The 13,805-nt window shown below is 33.6% G+C and overlaps 1 protein-coding gene and 1 pseudogene across 2 annotated transcripts in view; one reads left to right on the top strand and one right to left on the bottom strand.

Moving 5' to 3' along the window:
- PRDM5 (PR/SET domain 5) overlaps positions 1-13,805 on the top strand; it is a 206,685-nt gene that overhangs the window by 99,015 nt on the left and 93,865 nt on the right. For both annotated transcript variants that reach the window (XM_047090496.1, XM_047090495.1), the window contains exons 7-9: positions 2,880-2,959; positions 7,193-7,277; positions 8,529-8,686. In XM_047090496.1, coding sequence (XP_046946452.1) covers positions 2,880-2,959; positions 7,193-7,277; positions 8,529-8,686 — 323 coding nt within the window. The remainder of the gene's footprint in view (positions 1-2,879; positions 2,960-7,192; positions 7,278-8,528; positions 8,687-13,805) is intronic.
- LOC124521439 (uncharacterized) lies at positions 4,380-4,474 on the bottom strand (annotated as a pseudogene).

Raw genomic sequence — 13,805 nt, 5'->3', positions numbered from 1 at the left:
TAGGACTTTACATTGTTCTGATTTCTTTCTTTCCTTTTGAAGAATATATGGCTGATTTAGGGAGGATGGCATTTTCCTGAATTCATTAAACTTGGGCCTTCACTATGCTTACAAAAGGCAAGCATAACTTTTTGATAGACCTGTCTTCGTAGTTTTTTTTTTAAACTGTTACGTTTAAAATGCTGTTCTTAATTTTCTCCATCTTTGTCTGCAATGTATTATAACAAATCTTTCATGTCATTTTTAAAGTTAACTTTGCTGAACTAAGTAAAAAACCAGATGCATACTGAAACTCTGGAAACTTGCATTCTTTTTATTTGGGCATGTGGTCTTCAGGCTGTGCTATAAGCATAATTTCTGTGAGGCTTCTTGTAATTGGCCTTGGATATTATAATATTACTGATTCTGGAAACTCATGTTGACTTTGTAGGAAATAATTTATAAAAGGAGGTTTTTTTTTTTATTTTTCTGTGTTGTGGAAACATACAAAATATGGAATGTACAATATTAGCCAAAGGTCACTATGCACAATTTTTGTTGAGATTGGTATACAATCTGTCTTTCATTCATAGCCCCTCTTTTGTCTCTCCCTTTTTTTCTATGAGATACATAGACATTTGGAGAAAGAATATTCCACATCAGAACAGCAAGCAAAGCAGTGTTCACACATATGATTGTAGAACCTTCTATACCTGAAAGCACACTTAACCCACATTGTACTGAAACTTGCGGTACTTGGGTGACTGTGTATTCAGTAGGGTTGTGTTAATTTTTCATACATCTCCTACTATTGTAAATAATGTGTTCCTGAATGGTTTTGAAAGTTGAATCTGAAAGTAAAAAAAAAAAAAATCAGACTTACCTGAATATAGCAAAACTAAAATAGTATAAAGTCTAGTTATGGCTTTGTAGATACTGTTGTCCTTCAACCTAGGGAAGCTGGTAGAGTGATGATGACCTTCATAGCTACCCAAGGGAAACAGAGAATGAAGGACCTGACTTCCTTAACCCACTTCCATTTTTTTTCTTTTGTTTAGAGTCTATGGATGCTAAAACCAATAAATTTTGTATTTATGGGAGATAACATTTGTCTGCACTCTCGGGTGAATTGTTATAAATTTTTAAAATATTTTTTTTTCTTCAGGCTCCAGGGTGTCATAGTTGGTTAGGCATATAGCTCTTGATTTCGGCTCAGGTCATGATCTCATGGTTGTGAGATAGAGCCCCGCAGAGCATGGAGCCTGCTTGACATTCTGTCCCTTCCTCTTCCTCTGTCCTTCCCTCTGTCCCTCCCTTGCTTGCATGTGCTCACTCTCTCTCTCTCTCAAAAAAAAATTAGTTTTTTTCTCAAAAGAGCTTGGATTCCAATTCTAGGATGAAGAATAGAAGACGACAGGAGGAGGGAAAAGTTTGGAGAGTAGGGATGGGGGTATGGTGCATTGCCTGTGATTCCAGCTGTAGGGACAGTAGCAGGAACATGAGGATAAAGTAAGAGGTGTGGTTGGGAATGTCTCAGTTCTATCTCTGTTCTCTCCCTCAGGGAAAGGATAGGGTCGAGTCTTAAAGAACAGCCCGTATGAGGGATAAGACAGAGCAACAAAAGATTATGAATTGAAAGAGGGAAATGCCAGCTAGTGCAAGCTAGAAAAGAAGGAATATTCCTCTTCTGTGCCCCCCTCCCCTGCCGTGTATGTAATCTACATGTATAGAGATACTCATTTTGCTGGGGAGAATTTTCTCCTTTAGTAGCCATGTTTTTTGTCAATCACTATGAAAAATTTTCTTGGCTGTAACATTCAGCATGCTAAAAATAGTGCATTATATGAAACAAGTAACTTAAATAATAAGAACAAATTCATACTTTCTTTTTCTAAAAGTGTATAATCACAGTCCTATAATAAAATAAAATCATCTTGTAATATTTTTTTTTAATGTCTTGGAGTTTTTTCAAAATAATAGAGAAATGGGGAAGTAGATGGGGTTGAGGTTGAGGTTGAGGCAAGAATAGCCATGGATTTGTCATTGTTGGGGCCAGGTGTGGGTACATGGTGGTTCGTCATATTATTTGATTACTTCAGATATACAAATTTGTGTATTTGAAATTAATTAAAAGTTGAAGAAACCACTCTGTGATTATTTGTGGTAGTGCAGATGATATTACATCTATTTGAAAAAAAATGTTTTATTGAGTCTTCATTTCTATAACCACTGTGAAATTTGAAATATGAAATGAGCTACTGTAATCACTGTGTAAGAAGACAAAATTGGTCTTGTTTTGATTTGTATAATAATACAAATGTTGATATAATGTTTTGATGTACTTGATTTTGGTTTATTCTGGTTTTTGACATTAATATGAGAAAGTATATGCTCATAGATTTTGTAGGAATCTAGTGCTGGAAAGAATAATCTATAAATTCCATCTTAAAAAACACAGAGGATTAAATGAAATATTCTCTTAAAATTTAAAGCAAGTAGCAAAATCAACTTATGAATTAATAAAACCATTTTTTCTTTTATAAACACATTTGATTAATTTAAATTACAATTTTTCATGTAAGTGTGCTTTTTCTCTTTTAATTCTACATTAGTTTATGGAAAGGTGAAATGCCTATTTTATATATGTAGAAAGTGGTATATCATGCTGAATATTTTTCAAATTTAAAAAGAAAGGGTTTAAATCCAGTTTAATGGCTATAACTATAACATTGAACATTTTGGAATTCTAAGTTGTTAACTTAGAATAACTTAGAATAACTTGTATAACATCTTGTTAAGATGAAATACCTGTTTAGAAATTATATATCACCTAGAAACATTGTATCTGATGCTCTTCATATTCTCATTTAAATCATGATGATATTTTATTTGCATTTTAGGCGATCCTAAGAAAAAGCTCATATGTTCAGTGTGCAATAAAAAGTGTTCTTCAGCATCAAGCCTACAGGAACATAGAAAGGTCAGTAAGATGAAGATTAATGCTCATCAGAGTGTAAGACCTTTTAGTCATTTATAGAGCCTGCCATGAAAATTTAAAAAAAAAATTTTTTTTTTTCAACGTTTATTTATTTTTGGGACAGAGAGAGACAGAGCATGAACGGGGGAGGGGCAGAGAGAGAGGGAGACACAGAATCGGAAACAGGCTCCAGGCTCTGAGCCATCAGCCCAGAGCCCGACGCGGGGCTCGAACTCACGGACCGCGAGATCGTGACCTGGCTGAAGTCGGACGCTTAACCGACTGCACCACCCAGGCGCCCCTGCCATGAAAATTTTTAATTGATTTTTTTATAAAGACAGAGCTTTGTCATCAATTTATACACTAGCATATTCTAAAATGCAAGACTGATATGCAGAGACTGATATGCAGAAAAGTGAGCTCTTGTAAAAGTATATTTTGAGTTTCAAGCTTTTTTAGTTGCTGTTTGCTCAGGAAATACTATGTATTTGATGGAAACATATAAATTTTGTGGATTTATAATATGCCCTGCAATGGCATTTAGCTATTAAAATGCATGCATCTTATAGTAAAGTCCGACAAAACAAAGACAAGAGCTCCTTATTTTGAAGAACTAAAAATAATGTGCAAGTATGTCAAAGTGTTGTTAGCAGAAACAAATGATTATATTAGAAGAAAATAAATTTAATGCATTTTGTAATAAATATAAAACTTATTACTAACTTACAAATTTAATGTGAAAGGTTAACCTGAAAAATATACCGGGGTTATTAACCTTAACAACATTAGCACTATTTAATAGAATTTACAATAGAATAGAGCTAAAATAAAATTTAGATTTTTGTTATTATTGTGACAAATTCTAGAAGAACTCATATTATATTATATTATATTATCAGATAAATGATTATTTTTTAATTTCACAACACTTTTCAGAATATCTAGGAGCGTATAATATTTTCTTTTAGTGATTTAATATTGAAGAGAGTATATAGTACTAGTGAATATAAAATTTTACTTTTCTTATGGTTTACAAAATGAATTTATCTCTTTATTGTATATAGATATATTCCAAAGTAACCTGAATGGCTTTAAAATTCATGATATTCAATCTGATAGTTCTAACTATGTGCTGTGGGTTTAATCTATAAACACACAAGATAGATTCCAAAGATGTCCAAGATTGTATTTTATATGTTGGGTGATTTTGATCCTCAGGGAGAAATAACGGAACAAGCAGTGGACTGAGAGTGAGGACAGTGGGTGTCATCTTCTGTCCCTAACACTCCATGTAACATTGGGCCTCTGTTCTCTCTTTTATTAAATGTGACTTGGAATGGGTCCATGCTTTTTAATTTTTTCTCCAAGTGCCATGAGCTGTTTTGTTTGTTTGTTTCTAAATGGTTTTCTAATAGGATTGTTTAAACATGTAGAACACATCAAGAATTTGCATATAATTCTTGTGCACCGGTCATGCTAATCTTCACTGTAACATTCTAATTTTAGTATTTGCACTGCTCACTTCATCCCTATGGCTTCCGAAGCAGAATCTTAGTCTGAGGCAAAAAGATGAAATCCAATTTAGTAGATATTTTCTAAATATCTTCTTACTTGTATAATTCTATGATTTCTTTCCCTGGTCTATTTACATCTTAAGAAGTTGAAATTTAAGATAGTTTACCAGATTAAAGATTGTACTAAACAGAGTGTTTCAACAAAGTTGCTTGTGGGGCCTATTTCTGAAAAGTGTTCTCTTTTCCATTTATTTTCTTCATAATATAAGAACTTTTTCCCCAAGGAATGTCTTGGTAGAGCCAAATACTACTTGGTGATGGTAGAACACAGCACCCAAATTATCTCTGCAAAATGTTAATAACTTATTAGCTGAATGCAGCACTTCCTTCATTACAGCATGGCTCATCTAATTTAGCCTTTCTGAATCCATAGACAGCTTTTGTTGACTTCCGTTTCTGACTGTTCTTAATAGTTGGGTATGTTGAATGTCTAATAGAGTTTGGTTGCAGTATTTAACCTTGCCAGTAGAGGGTGCTGTATGAATATGCCAAATTACATAATAGTCTGGAATAGTATCTTACATTACTATATACTATTTTATGTTACAATAAGACATATTATAACCCTTCTTGAAAATTGTTTATTTAGGGACTTCAAAATTGTAATTTAATATGCTCCATATCAACTAGTAAGCTGAACATTTTGAAAATTGTGCTTTATTTATCATTAGGTGTAAATAAATAGTATTACCAAATTTGGTTGTTTTATTAAGCTTTTTTAGGATTTTTGAAGATAGCTGTGGCCTGAATTTTCCACTATAAATAATATAGTCAATGCAAAAGTGCTTTCATATACAGTGAATATTCTGTTTTATAATTATGGAAAATTAATTCAACTGAACCTTTAAAAAGTGTTTCATGTTTCAGGAGCCGTGAGAGTTAAGAAGTGAAGAAACATGGGTACTATTCTGCAGTATTTTATTTAACATTTAACACTTTATATATGGATGAATAATTTAAAAAAAATTTATGTATTAATATAAGTTTTATATTAAAATGAAAATACACTAAATATATTTTCATTGATGTATGGCTCAGAAAGCACATAATCTTTTTTAGGAGATATTGTTATTATAAAAGGCATATATTACAGAAACATAGAGTTTAAGAATATAAATCTGTTCTTACTATCTTTAAATAAACAATACACATAATATTGCTCCTTAAGCATAGGTGTTGAACCAAAACCATGTGAAGGTCTTTGATGATTGAACAGACTGTCTTTAAAATGGCTCAGGCTGAAAGTTTTACTTCTAACTGTGTAGTACTTGCTTTCTGAGTACTTGTGTGGGTCCCACATTTTTTGCCTGAGGAATCATAGAATGCTTTGGACTCCATATATTCACTGATTGAGAATAGATGACACTGCATATAAGCAGAGGTGTAAGTCAGACTCTAGTGGAATAACACTATTCTGCTTCTGCCTTGTTTATCTACATTTTCTGTGCTTTTCCCAACTGAGTTTTCTGACTCACCAAGAATCAGATCTGACAAAGGCAGAAGGTGGATTGGCAGCCTCAGACCTGCCGTGAGGTTGGGCATCGAATGAAGTCCCAGACTCAGACGTGGGACCTGGTAATTTTCCCTAGCTTTTGTTTCCCTGCCTTGTCCCCTCTTTTCAGTCTCTCTGTTTTGAGTTCTTCCATGGCCACTTAGATCGAGGGAGCCAATTACCAGGATACAACCCAGTCTTCTACTCATGACTCACTCAGTTCTTGGCCCTCTGCCTTGACTTCACTCTGCAGTGGCCCTCGTTATTCTGCAGGGGTAATCACAGCACCTTGTCTTTCTGCACAAGGGCCTTTGCTTCTCTGGTGTTTACTATTGTGGGCTTTACCTTTAGTGAGGTTGAAGCAAATATAACTTCACCAGAACTATTTTAGAATCTTCAGCAAAACAGTGTGATGCTCTTGTTCATTGGGGGTGATCAACATTTCTAATATGAGGCTTCTTGCAATACATTCCTCTTAGAACTTTGTGAATTGTTTCTGATAATAAAATGGGCTTCTACTTTTCATACCACCTATACAATTTCTCTGTTTAGTGTCTCAGAGGGAAAGAGCTAAAGTTAATATTCAGTTGTAATACTTATTAGCCAGCTGTTTGATAAAGTCATGTTCCCTACTTATTATAGTTTCTGATCTTTTCTTTTTATTGTGGTCTTCCTATCATGTAAGAATTTTACTTTGAGCTAAATGTTTTTCGGAATCATATATCTTCTTGTCTTTCATGGTAATTCATGTGTTTTTCTGTACTATATACATTTAAATTTAAAATAGTTTCACTACTGTAAAGGGAATATTATCACATACAGGTTCTATATTTCCAAATCTAAATTTGTGCATAACGAAAAGAGTTCATGTCAGTTAGGTATAACTTTTTACAGAGTGTAGAAATTTAATATGCACTAAATAGGTCAGCTATACCACATATTTCAACAGTGTGCTGCAATCTTGTATTTTCTTTTAATTGTTTGTTTTTATTAGGTACCAGGTTCACTGCATTTTCAATTTATATAAGATAGTGTGAATAAAGCAGAGCTGAATTACAATATACATAGATATTGCAATAGCAGCTATCCACATATTTATACTTTACTTGAGCTCTATATAATTTATTTGGCTTTGACAGTTGACCTAACTGTCAACTTAACCTTTTGCAGATTCATGAGATATTTGATTGTCAAGAATGTATGAAGAAATTTATTTCAGCTAATCAGCTAAAACGTCATATGATCACTCACTCAGGTAAAATACATATTTGTTCATTTATATTGAAATCACTACAAAAGATTCACTTTGTCCTTTTCAGGATCTCCGAGAATAGTAATCAGGAGACCTGGCTTTTAGTTCTAGGTTGGCCAGTAACTAGCCGTGTGATTTTGAACAAGTTACTTAGCCTCTCTAGACCTCAGTTTATTTATAAAGCCAAGGTGATTGGACTAAGTAATATTGAAGCTCTTCAGAATCACCATTTAATTTATTGTCTACTCCTCCTGGAGCCTGAGATTCTGTTCTTTATCTGTGAAAAGGGCCCTACCTTTCAGAATTGCTGTGAAGGTTAAATGAGATCATTGTGTACTGTGCTAGCAGGGGGTCTGACTTTTAGGAGGGATTCAACAATTATAGTTTCTGCTTTTCTAGATACTTTCACATTCTCACTAAGGTACTAATAAATGTTAATGAGAATTTTATAAATACATTTTGAGAATATAAGTTTTTAAAGCTGTAGTTTCATTTTAAGCAAGTTTGAGTAATAGGTCTGTTATACAGATTAAAAAGAATAAGGTCTGAAAATAAATTTTGCTTTATGAAGTCTCCTTCTAGAGTTTGGAACGTCTATAATTTAAGGCCATCGAGGTTAGAATGTTTTTACATATCCACTTTGTTTGGTGATGGCTATATATATTTTGGCAAATGAAAATAGGAGATCAAAAACTGGTGGCCTTCAGATATGCTTTGTTTGAAACAAATAGTATTTTTTGCATCTAGTGGTCAACATTACGTTAACGTTGCATAAATATGGGTTCTATACAACAACCTAGGTATGTAGAGAATTGAAGCTTTCTGTTGAGAATTGAAGCTTTGCCTATATGAGTTCCACTTGTTCAAGTAGGAGGCAGGTCTGTCATTTACTTTTATCACTGTCAGAACACTCTTAGCGTTTGAAGTTGTGACCTTGGTTTAAACTCATACTATCAGCACATTTTTCATCTGGAAATAGGATTTTTTTTCCTTGAATCTGAGCTTCATTCTTACATCTAAGCTACTTTACACATTTAGTTTACAGAAATAAGTCTCTGAAAGAACAAGTTCATATTTCTTTTGTGAATAGGGTCACATGTCTAACAGAAATGGATTGGTAAGTAGATTTTTTTCAGTTGTTTGAATCATGTTTCAGTTGACTAGTCCATTAGAAGTAATATAAGGTAAGGCTGTTTCCCTTTTTATCCTTTACCTTTATATAGATGTGAGATTGTCTCCACTCATTTTTCACAGAAAAGCGACCCTATAATTGTGAGATTTGTAATAAATCTTTCAAGAGGCTTGATCAAGTGGGCGCCCACAAAGTAATACACAGTGAAGATAAACCTTACAAATGCAAGCTTTGTGGAAAGGGATTTGCCCACAGAAATGTTTACAAGAATCACAAGAAGGTAAAAGCGTATAAATATCATTATTATTATTATTATTATTATTATAATTATTATTATTATTATATTTGCTGATTTGACTTCTAATTATTTTATAAGAGATTTGTGTATATCTGGACGTGCTTGTGCATGTGGAATAATTACAGAAGATCTTGCTTTTACTTTCTACCCCCTCACTCAGGCCACAACCCCTTGTGGCCTGGTTTCTGTCTTCCATCGTCTGTTGAAACTGTTCTCACACCCAGAGGGCCATCCACTGTTTCCCAGTGGTGTACTAACTGCAAAGTGTTTATTCTCTCCCTTTTTTTTCTGTAACGTTTGACACTCTTGTTCACGTTACCTGTTTTGAAATTCTGTTCATGTTTGGTGTATACTTTGCTAGGTGTTCTACCAATTTCTCTGAACACTTCCATCTCCCCTCCCTGAGGAGGTTGGCTGGATGCATTGGCTGTGGGCCTCTTCTGTGTTCTCTGCATCAGCTACATCCATGACTTCTGCTATCAACTCTATACCAACACATGCCAAATGACTTATTTATTTAACCCAGTCTTCAAAACTATATTAATTTTTTTATTTGAAACATAACTGGATATCTTTTTGACCTAATGCATTTAGCATGTCCCAGAATGACTTTTTCATTCTTTATGTCCCAGATAACCTCTCTTTTGGAGTTTCTTCTTTCTGTTAATGACAAAAGCATATGCTTACTCCTGTCTGTTTCTTTAGTCTTAGACCCTTTTTAAAACACTGATTCTTGGGGCACCTGGGTGGCCCAGTTGGTTAAGCATGAGACTCTGGCTCAGGTCATGATCTCGTGGTTTGTGGGTTCAAGCCCCATGTTGGGCTCTGTGCTGACAGCTCAGAGCCTGGAGCCTGCTTTGGATTCTGTGTCTCCCTCTCTCTCTGTCCCTTCCCTGCTCATTCTCCCTCTCTCTCTCTCTTTCTCTCTCTCTCAAAATAAATAAATAAATAAAGCATTAAAAAAAAACAAAAACAAAAACAAAAACAAAAATGCTGATTCTTAAAGAATCTACCCTCTACCTTGTCTAGTCACCTTCAGTCATTTGTTCCTTTACCATCCCAACATCCCAATTATTGCTCATTTTCATTGCTTTAATACCCATCTAATTAGATTCTTATTACTTATCACTTCTCACCTTTCCATCCTCCTAAATAAATTGTCTCATAGTGCAACTCTGACATATCACTCTTGTACTCTAATATTATGAGTAGATTTCCGATGCCTGTATAAGTTATAATGCACCTTGCCCTCTCCCATGACCTCAACTTTTCCAGATGTTTATTCTTTTCTCCGCATACCTAAGACAACTTGACATTTGTCTTCAGTCAGCATGACCTAACTTCCCCTTCCTCTTTTCTTTTTTTTTAAATTTTTAATTTAATTTTGTTTTTATTTAAACTCTATACCCAACATGGTGTTTGAATTCATGACCTTGAGATCAAGAGTCACCTGCTCTACTGACTGAGCCAGCCAGGTGCCCCACCCTTCCTCTTTTCTGTTAGGACTTTCTTCAATTATAATCTCTTAGTTTTGTGTATTAATTTTTGTTTACATTTCCTACATACTACCTTTATTCTAGTTCTTGTTTCAGAATGTGTTAGTTTTATCTTATCTACTTTGTGTAGATAATAAATAATGTTTCAATTGAATTCAGAAAATGGTATTGTTTGTTTTTTTTATTGGGTTGTATGTGTTCTTTATATATATTGGGTATTAACCTTTTATCAGATATATCATTTGCAAATATCTTCCCCCATTCACTAGGTTGTCTTTTCATTTTGTTGATAGTTTCCTTTGCTCTGCAGATGTTTTTTAGTTTGATGTACTCCCATTTGTTTATTTTTGCTTTTGTTGTCCTTGTCTTTGGAGCCAGATCTACAAAGCATTGCTAAGACTCATGTCAGGGAGATTAATATGTTTTCTTTTAGGAGTTTTATGGTTTCAGGTCTTACATTCAAGTCTTTTAATACATTTTAAATTTATTTTTGTATATTGTGTAAGAGAGTGGTCCAGGTTCATTCTTTTGCATGTGGCTGTTCACGTCTCTCATCACTATTCATTGAAGAGACTCTTCTTTCCCATTCTGTATTCTTGCCTCCTTTGTCATAAATTAATTGCATGAGTTTATTTCTGGGCTATCTATTCTGTTCCATTGATCTGTGTGTCTATATTTTTCTATCTGTAACATGCTGTTTTGATTATATAGCTTTGTAGTATAGTTTTAAATTTGGGAATATGATGCCTCTTTGTTCGTCTTTATCCACATTGCTTTGGCTATTTGAGATTTACTGTGATTCCGTACAAATTTTACAATTATTTGTTCTACTTTTGTGAAAAATGCTATTGGAATTTTGATAGGGATTGCATTAAATCTATAAATTGCTTTGGGTAGTATGGACATTTTAACAGTATTAATTATTCTAATCCATGAACATGGAATATCTTTCTATTTATTTGTGTCTTCCATTTGTTTCATCAATGTGTTATCATTTTCCGGGTACAGGTTTTCCACTTCTTTGGTTCAATTTAGTCCTAGACATTTCATTGTTTTTGATGCACTTATAAATAGGATTGTTTTCTTGATTTCTCTTTCTGATAGTTTCTTATTAGTGTGTGAAAATGCAATGGATTTTTGCATATTAATTTTGTATCTTGAAACATAATTGAATTCATTTATTAGTTCCAGCAGTTCTTTTGGTGAAGTCTTTGGGGTCTTCTATGTATAGTATCATGTCATTTGCAAGTAGTGACAGTTTTAATTACTTTTTTCTTTCAATTTAGATGTCTTTTATTTCTTTTTCTTGTTAATTACTCTGGCTAGGCCTTCCAATATTATGTTGCATAAAAGCGGGGAGAGTGGGCATCCTGGTCTTGTACCTGATTTTAAAGGAAAACTTTCAACTTTTTATCATTTAGTTTGATATTAGCTATGGACTTGTTATATATGGGCTTTATTATGTGGAACTATGTTCCCTCCACACTTAGTTGAGAGTTTTTATAATAAGTGGATGTTAAATTTTGCCAAATGCCTTTATCTATTTGAGATGATTATACAATTTTTATCTTTCATTTTGTTAATGTGGTTCATCATGTTGATTGGTCTGTGGATATTGAACCATCCTTGCATCTGTGGAATAAATCCCACTTGATCATGGTGTATGATCTTCTTAATGTGTTATTAAATTCAGTGTGCTAATATTTTATTGAGGATTTTTACATCTATGTTTAAAAGGTATATTTGCCTGTAAGTTTTTTTCTTCCCCCCACTTCCTCCTCATCTTCTTCTCCTTCACTTTTTTTTCTTTTTCTTTTTCTTTTTCTTTTCTTTTTTTCTTTTCTTTTCTTTTCTTTTTTCTTTTTCTTTCTTTTTTTTTTTTTGTGGTGTCCTTGTCTAGTTTGGGTATCAGGGTAATATTGTTTTTGTAAATGGGTTTGGAAGCATTCCCTCCTTTTCAGTTTTTTGGAAGAGTTTGAGCATGGTAGGTATTAAATCTTTGAATGTTTGGTAGAATTCATCAGTGATGCTATATTGCCCTGGACTTTTGTTTGTTGGGAGGTGTTGATTACTAATTCATCTTCTTACTGTAATTGGTCTATTCAGACTTTTTATTTCTTCATGATTCTGTCTTGAAATATTATTTCTGGGAATTTATCTAGTTCTTCTAGATTGTCCAATTTCTTGGCATAGAATTTTTTTGTAGTTGTCTTGTATGATGATTTGTGTTTTTGTGATATCAGTTTTATCTTTTCCTCTTTCTGATGTTATATTTATAAAATAAATATATTAGTGAGTGAGTCCAGCTAAAGGTTTGTCAGTTTTGTTTATCTTTTCAAAGAACCACCTCTTAGTTTCATTCATCTTTTCTATTGTCTTTTTAGTCTCTATTTCACTGATTTCCACTCTATTCTTATTATTTCCTTCCTTCTTCTAACTTTAGGTTTTCTTTTTTCTTTTTTTTTTCTTTTTTTTTCTTAGTGCTTGGAAAAGATGCTCGATATGATTTTAGTCTTTTTATTAAGACTTGCTTTATGGCCTAACATATGATCTATCATGGAGAATGTTTCATGTGCACCTGAGAAGAATATGTATTCATCTCCTTTTGAATTTTTTCAATGTTTATTTATTTTTGAGAGAGAGAGAGAGCACGAGCAGGGGAAGGCAGAGAGAGAGGGAGACACAGGATCTGAAGCAGGCTCTGGGCTCTGAGCTGTCCACAGAGAGCCTGATGTAGGGCTCGAACTCCCTGAATTGTGAGATTATGACTGAGCCGAAGTCAGATACTTAACTGACTGAGCCACCCAGTTGCCCCTCAACTCCTTTTGGATGGAAAGTTCTGTATTTATCTATTAAGTACATCTGGTATAATGTGTTGTGTAAACCTATGTTTCCTTATTGACTTTCTGTCTGGATTATTTATCCATTGATATAAGTAGGGGTGTTAAAAATCCCCTACTATTATTGTATTGCTATAAAGTTCTGCCTTTAGGCCTGTTAATATTTGTTTGTGTATTTTGATGCTTCTGTTTGGGTGCATACATGTTTATAAATGTTATATCTTCCTGCTGGGTTGATTCCCTTATGATTATGTAATGCCTTTTCTTACATTTTATTACAGTCATTTTAAGTCTATTTTGTCTGATATTGAGTATAGCCATACCAGCTTTCTTTTCATTTCCATTTACATGTGATACATTTTTCTGTCACTTCACTTTTAATCTGTGTGTGTCCTTCTGAAGTGAGACTCTTACAGGAAACATATAGCTAAGTCTTTTTTTTTATTCATTCAGCCACTGTATATCTTTTGATTATAGAATTTAGTCCATTTACATGTAAAATAATCATTGAAAATTGTGGACTTATTCCCATTTTGTTACCTTTTCTCTGGATGTTTTCACAGTTTTCTTGTTATTTTCTTTTTCTCTCTTACCTTCTGTTTTTTTTTTTGTTTTAATATTTATTTATTTTTGAGAGAGAGAGAGAGAGAGAGAACGAGCATGAGAGAGGGAGGAGCAGAGAGAGAGGGAGGTACAGAATCTGATGCAGGCTCCAGACTCTGAGCTGTCAGCATAGAGCTCAAGGCTGGGCTCTAACCTATAAAT

This window comes from Lynx rufus, unplaced genomic scaffold (genome assembly GCF_022079265.1).
Source record: "Lynx rufus isolate CCGP_SWC_20201006 ecotype Redwood Valley unplaced genomic scaffold, mLynRuf1.p SCAF_3, whole genome shotgun sequence".
NCBI lineage: Eukaryota > Metazoa > Chordata > Mammalia > Carnivora > Felidae > Lynx > Lynx rufus.
The sequence above is the reverse complement of the archived record's forward strand: the minus strand, read 5'-3'. Positions and strand labels throughout refer to the sequence as shown.